A 7,838-nucleotide genomic window follows, 5' to 3' on the forward strand; every position below is an offset into this window, starting at 1 on the left:
TGCTTTCACTTCACTACCGAGCGCAGCTCTGTGTGCCTTGGGTATGTGCTGTGGTTTGCTGTGATGCTCTTATGGTTATTGTATTGAAAGTGTTTTGCGTAGAATGTGTGCAGTGCCCACTAGTGCAATTTTCTGTATGTTATATATATTTGTAAGTCCTGGTGTTTTTGTTATGTATTTGTCTGAATATTTTTTTTTATTATACCTAAGGCGCCTACTATGATAGGAATTGTTTCTGTTATTATTATTATTATTATTATTATTATTATTATTACTATGGCGGTAAGCAGGCAGAATCGTTAGCATGCTGGACGAAATGCTTAGCAGTATTTCACCCGTTGCTATGTTCTGAGTTCAAATTCCGCCGAGATCAACTTTGCCTTTCATCCTTTCGGGGGTCGATAAATTAAGTACCAATGAAACACTGGGGTTGATATAATTGATTAGTCCCCTCCCTACAAATTTCAGGCCTCGTGCCTATAGTAGAAAGGATTATTATTATTATTGTTATTATTATTATTATTATTATTATTATTATTAAGGCAGTGTAATTAGTTGAGTCATGAGTGAATTGGATTAAACCTTTAGCAGCATTTCTTCTGGTTCTTTATGTTCTGGGTTCAAATTCCACTGAGGTCAACTTTGCCTTTCATCCTTTGGGGTTAGTAACATAAATTACCAGTCAAGTGCTGGAGATGTCAGTATCAGTTACTTACCACTGACCCTAACCCTAACCCTAACCCTAACCCTAACCCTAACCCTCAGAATCGCTGGCCTTGCACCTAAATCAGAAGCCATTATTATTATTATTGTTAAAGCTATTACATGCTGTATTAGCAGGGATGTTATTCTCAAGATTCTTTCTCAGGATCCTTGCAGATGGTACTTTTCTGCAGGTCAACAACACATGTCTTAGATCTAATATCCTTCTTGTACCCAAAATTGCCTTTGGGTACAAGATGCAGCAACAACAACAAAAAAACAAACTCAGATTTACCATTACTCTTTTTACTTGTTTCAGTCATTTCACTGTGGCCATGCTGGAGCACTGCCTTTAGTCGAGCAAATCGACCCAGGACTTATTCTGTGCAAGCCTAGTACTTATTCTATCAGTCTCTTTTGCCGAACCGCTAAGTTACGGAGACGTAAACACACCAGCATCAGTTGTCAAGCGATGTTGGGGGGGGGGGGCAAACACAAACACACACACATATATATACATATAAATATACGACGGCCTTCTTTCAGTTTCTGTCTACCAAATCCACTCACAAGGCTTTGGTTGGCCCGAAGCTATAGTAGAAGACACTTGCCCAAAGTGCCACGCAGTGGGACTGAACCTGGAACCATGTGGTTGGTAAGCAAGCTACTTACCACACAGCCACTCCTGCGCCATTCTTAATAAAACATATCAAGAACAAATACAATGTGCTCTGTTGTCAATAATGATGGTAAATGAAAAAACTGGTCAAACGTTAGCTACACGTAGATACTATTGCCATGTGGCTATCATTATTAGTGCCGTATTAATGCGCAGGTAAAATATGGTGAGTTTTTCTGCCACACCCAGTATTTGTATCCTTATTTTCATGTTCTGAGTTTTTGTATAGTAGGGTCCGTCCATTGCCCAGTTTGAAACCTCTGCTGAGTTCTGGAGTGCCCTTTAGAGGAATTCATCATTTATCTTTATCATTTAACATCTGTTTTCCATGCTGGTATGGGGTGAATAGTTTGACAGAAGCTGGAAAGCTGGAGGGCTGCACCAGGCCCCAGTCGTCTATTTTAGCATGGTTTCTACAGATAGATGCCCTTCCTAATGCCAACCACATCATGGAGTATACTGGGTGATTTTCATGTGGCACCAGCATGGGTGCTTTTTACATGGCACCAGCACCTACAGGAGCTGCCAAGTAGCTTGCAAGACAAGAATGTATCATCTAAGAGAAGGGGATTCGTTGTTTTGAAAATCATTTTTTTTTTTCTTTGAGATGGCCATCTGGTTAGATAAAAGCACCATCTTGGTTCTTCTGTTCTTGATCTTGAAAAACATACAGAATGTGATTGCTGGACAGAGAGAGGACTCTGCCAATACTAAGCTGGTTTTATAGTCATAGCTGAAAGTTTGGAGCATAAGTCTGAAAATTAGAATTTTATATTAAATACCCAAAGTTATATTTAATTTGCAATATATTATTATTACATACAGTAATATGGTGGGTATCTATTAAAAAAATTTGTTCCAAACGTTTTGCTACGACTGTATACTTATCGACCCCCAAAAGGCATTGAGATTGAACCCAGAGTCATTTGGTTGTGAAGTGAGTTTCTTAAACACACAACCATACAGTTAAGAAAAACAATGTTAACATGTTGACAACATGTTAACATCCCCATTACAAAAATTCCCATCGAGAATATATGAGGATATTGATTAAATATATCACAGTATATTACTGGTATTTATATTAAAGACACTGGGGGTGTGGGGCAGGGTGGTTGACTGACCAGTTTGAATGACAGAGATGGTAGGAGTGGTGGTTGTTGTTTTAACTCTGAGTCAGTAATTATCAAGTAGACCTGAAATATCAAAAGATATTCCAGACATGGCCTTCTCACCTTAGAATTTCCTATCAAAGTGTATCTGGGATTACATTATCTAATGTGTCTGTTTTATTTTTTAAGATGGTAGATCATGATTTGAGGGAGTATATATGTGCTATTTCCAGCAGGTTTCAATTCCCTCGTTAACTCGTAGGGGTGGGGATAGGATCGGTGAGTAACATTTCTGTTACCATTACTTTTTAGTGGTAACAGGAATTTTTTTAAACATGATGTCTTCACAAGTCTAACCTCTTTGTAATTTCAGCTCTTATGTATGCAAGTATCTTTGGCAACGTTTCTGCAATCATCCAGCGTTTGTATTCAGGTACAGCTCGCTACCACACGCAAATGCTTCGAATTAAAGAATTCATTCGTTTTCACCAAATTCCTAACCCATTACGACAGAGACTTGAAGAATACTTCCAACATGCCTGGTCTTATACCAATGGTATAGACATGAACATGGTGAGTGAATTCTTGCTTATTTTATGCCAGGTCTTATCTCAATATGATATAGACTGGTCTTATACCAGTCTGAGGTCGATTCATTTCACTACAAATTCCTCGAGGCAGTGCCCCACCATGGCTGAAACAAGTAGTATATCATCATCATCATCATTTAATGTCTATTGTCCATGCTGCCATGGGTTGGACGGTTTGACTGGGCTGACATGCTGGAAAGCTACACCAGACTCCAGTCTGATTTGGCATGGTTTCTATAGCTGGATGCCTTTCCTAATGACAACCATTCTGAGAGGGTCACGGGTGCCATTTGTGTGACACTGGGGTGTGTTTATCTGCTATTGGCATGGGTGCCAATTTGCGTGACACTGGTATCTGCCATGACTGCAATTTTGTATATATTACTCCCACCCATGCCAGTATGGAAGGCAGATGTTAAATGATGATGATGATGATTACAAATGGCAGAAACAGAAAATGGTATTCTTGTGAATTCCATTTTTTGTTTCTTTCATTTGTTATATACTCGATGAACACTGAGGAATCCTGCGGTAGATCCAGTGGTATTTATATCAATACTGTGGATGACATCAGGTAGCCATAAACAGCGAAAGTGCTTTAATTGGAATACACATACTCTATATAGCTATACACATGTTCAGATATGCGTTGATGTGGAATTCTAAATAGTCTTCATTCTTTATTGCAGGTATTAAAGAGTTTTCCAGAATGCCTTCAAGCTGATATTTGTCTACATTTAAACAGAAACCTTCTTAGTAATTGCCCAGCCTTTCAAGGTATCATCATATTGTATTTGTTGTTGTTATTTTTATTATTATTATTATTGTATATGATGCTGTGTAACAAAATATGAATTTTTTCTTTGTCTTTGGTCAGTAAGTGTTATTTCCTATTTGTTTTTGTCTAAAAATCAAAGGAAATGACTACTATTCCCTTCAAACTTTGCTTTTGTCACCTGGACATCTATGTTTTCAAGTTGACCTATTTTCCATTACATTTCAGACAGATTCAGCACTGAGTTGCTGAAGCAGAAATATCGTTATAGCAAATATTCTGCTCAATACCACAGATTTGCTTGTCATTTGCTTGACCTTAACCACACAAGCATGTCCCTTAGTGACTGACAATATGTGCATCTCTGATGATGAGCAGGAGTAAATGGGGAGCATCATAGCCATGAGTTGAGAGGAATTCTTTGGGGTTTGAATAAATGTTAGAAAAGTAAAGTTTGAAGGAAATAATGACCATTTTTCATACATTCTAGGGGTAAGCAAATAAGAAATAACTGTTGCTGCCCAAGGACAAAAATCATGTTACACGGTATATTAATTCTTTCTGGTTTAGGCACAAGGTCAGCAATTTTAGGGAAGTGAGTAAGCTGATTACGTTGACCCCCAATGCTCAACTAATACTTATCGACTCCAAAAGGTGGAATTTGAACTCAGAATGTAAAGCTTCAGAATGAATGTCACAAAAATTCTTTTTACAAATTGCTAGAGCATCAGACAAAATATTTCTGGGCTCAAATCTCACCAAGGCCAATTTAGTCTTTCATTCCTCCAAGGTCGGTAAAAGAAAATACTGGTCTAGTACTAGAGTCAATGGTATCAGCTTCCTTTCAAAAATTCTGTCCTTGAGCTTAAAATAGAAACTATTATTATTATTAAAATTTCTAGCACGTTACAGTCATGATTGAGGGATCAGGGTTTCAATTCCTGGTTTGGGTGGTGCGTTGTGTTCTTGAGCAAAACACTTCATTTCACATTGCTTTGCGATCATGTTGACACTTGATGCATGGTATACAGTGCACCCATTCAGACAACGCCAATTTGATGGAAAGAGTGAACTAATATGCACAGTTGATCACAATAAACAAATCATTTGTGCAGGTCATTTGGCAAAAGTTGAACACTCTTATGTTGTCTTCATCAGGAGAGTTCATCATTATTCTCTATTTCTTTATTATCCACAAGGGGCTAAACATAGAGGGGACAAACAAGGACAGACAAAGGGATTAAGTCGATTACATCGACCCCAGTGCGTAACTGGTGCTTATTTAATCAACCCTGAAAGGATGAAAGGCAAAGTCGACCTCGGCAGAATTTGAACTCAGAACATAACAGCAGATAAAATACCGCTAAGCATTTTGTCCAGCGTGCTAATGATTCTACCAGCTTGTCACCCTCATCGATATTATTGTTCATTATTATTATTGTTATCATTAAGGTGTGAAGGCGCATGGCTCAGTGGTTGGAGCGTCGAGCTTACGATCATGAGGTTGTGAGTTCGAATCCCGGACTGGGCTGCATGTTGTGTTCTTGAGCAAGACACTTTATTTCACATTGCTCCAGTTCACTCAGCTATGAGTTGTGACATCATTGGTGCCAAGCTGTATTGGCTTTTGCCTTTCCCTTGGATAACATCAGTGGCATGGAGAGGGGAGGCTGGTATGCATGGGCGACTTCTGGTCTTCTATAAACAACCTTGCCCGGACTTGTGCCTCGGAGGGTAACTTTCTAGCGTTTTGTCTGTCTTTATGTTCTAAGTTCAAATTCCACTAGGGTCGACTTTACCTTACATCCTTTCAGGGTCAATAAAATAGGTACCAGTTGAATACTAGGGTCGATGTAATCGATTTACCACTCTCCCTAAAATTGCTGGCATTGTGCCAAACTTTGAAATCTTATTATTATGGACCTGTAAAAGGTTGATAGTTGCAATAGAGACATTAGTCTCTCTCTATCAGCTTTCAACAAAATTATATATGAAGAAACAGTAGAACAATTAACAACATAATAAAAATAAGTTTTATTGTTGGTGATGCTTAGCTTCTACAAATCCTGTGTCATTCAGCCTGGCAGCCACTGGTTAACTTGTAATTGGCATCTGGATATTAAGAGCTTCATTGAGGCATGCCAAAGGAGCAAGTAGTTGTTACGTCAAAAGCATCGCACGAAAGAGAGAGCTTAGAAAGCGCACCAAGCGCTTTAAGTACTGGTTTTACTATGCATGTGCACTCGAGGGGCCTCTGGGAAGGCAAGTTCCTTGCACATGCGTAGATTGTACTTCCTTAATGGCGGCCATAATTTCACACCACTACAGACCCTTTCGGAGGCCGATAAAATAAAGTGCCAGTCAAGCATTGAGGCTGATATAACCATCTACCCTCCCCACTGCCACCACCACCAAATTTGTTGGCTATGTACCTATAGAAGAAAGGATTATTATCATTATAATTATTATTAATATTATTGGATCAACGTAATCAACTACCCTGATCCCCCAAAATTTGCTGGCCATGTGCCTTTAGAAGAAAGGAATTTCTTAAAACCTTTGGTACACTATGTATCTGTTCCTGGCTTTTCATTGTATACTGTGGGTACTTTTTTGTTTCTTTATCATTTCATTATATGTAAACCCTCACACTTTATGTCTGTCTTTGTATTATCTCCCTCATCCTTCGCCCTGGGGGCAAATAAATGAAATCATCATTATTATTATTATTATTATTATTATTATTATTATTATTATTATTATCATTATTATTATTATTATTATCATTATCATTATTATTATTATTATTATTATTATTGGGTCAATTTAAATGACTAACCACTTCCTCCAAAATTCGCTGGCCTTGTGCCAAAATTTGAAGCCATTATTATCATCATCATTATTATCATTATCATGCAATATTACATTCAGGTGAATGTCCTGATCTTGTTCGTTACAGACACAACATTCCAATGTTGAATACACGTGAATGCCATACAGATGCTTTTAGTTAAGAAACAAAGAATGTTTAAATCTTCTAAAAATTAAAAAAAAGGAATTGAATAATTTTGTTTAAAATCTTCTAATTTCTGTCGCTTCATCCCTCACTCGAGTGATAAAGTTAAACACCCGTCTTGTGTTCATCAGCATCACTTTACTTCTTTGTTCCATGCTTGCATGGGTTGGAAGGTTTACTAGGATATGATGGATCTGAACACTCCCTTGAGCTCTGATCTCCACTTTGGCATGGTTTCCACAGTTGGAGGCCCTTCCTAGTACCAATCACTTTACATAGGGTACTGGGTGCTTTTTTCATGGCACCAGCACAAGTAAGGTTACTGTATAGCATGTAAGACTAAGGTTCCCCCATTGTCTGAGTGGGGCTACAGTAGAGAGGGACGTGGCTTTATGTTAGGAGGGGCCAGAATAGGGCAAAGAGCCTCCCTGAGTCATAGAGATTCATAGGGTTGGATTCCTGGTTTCCATGGCATGTATGTTTTCCCCTTGGATGGGACACTGGTCTATCACAGGATTGCTTGTTTGTACCAGTGGAGTAGAGTGGAGCAACATGAAACGAAGTGTCTTACTCAAGAACAGAATGCATCACCCAATCAGTCCTATTGTGCAGCACCTTGGGCAAGTGTTTTCTACAATAGCCCCAGGCTGGCTAATACTTTGTGAATGAATTTTGTTGATGGAAATCATGCAGAATCCCACCATACATGCATATACTCTTTTACTCTTTTACTTGTTTCAGTCATTTGTCTGCGGCCATGCTGGAGCACCACCTTTAGTCGAGCAAATCGACCCCAGGACTTATTCTTTGGATGCCTAGTACTTATTCTATCGGTCTCTTTTGCCGAACCGCTAGGTTACGGGGACGTAAACACACCAGCATCGGTTGTCAAACGATGTTGGGGGACAAACACAGACACACAAACATACACACACACACACATATATATATATACATATATATA

General features: G+C 38.6%; 1 protein-coding gene across 1 annotated transcript in view; it reads left to right on the plus strand.

Moving 5' to 3' along the window:
- LOC106881904 (potassium voltage-gated channel unc-103) overlaps positions 1–7,838 on the plus strand; it is a 71,702-nt gene that overhangs the window by 30,409 nt on the left and 33,455 nt on the right. Inside the window, exons 5-6 of the mRNA XM_052977137.1 lie at positions 2,867–3,066; positions 3,773–3,860. Coding sequence (XP_052833097.1) covers positions 2,867–3,066; positions 3,773–3,860 — 288 coding nt within the window. The remainder of the gene's footprint in view (positions 1–2,866; positions 3,067–3,772; positions 3,861–7,838) is intronic.

Source organism: Octopus bimaculoides, chromosome 27 (genome assembly GCF_001194135.2).
Source record: "Octopus bimaculoides isolate UCB-OBI-ISO-001 chromosome 27, ASM119413v2, whole genome shotgun sequence".
NCBI classification, from domain to species: Eukaryota; Metazoa; Mollusca; class Cephalopoda; order Octopoda; family Octopodidae; genus Octopus; species Octopus bimaculoides.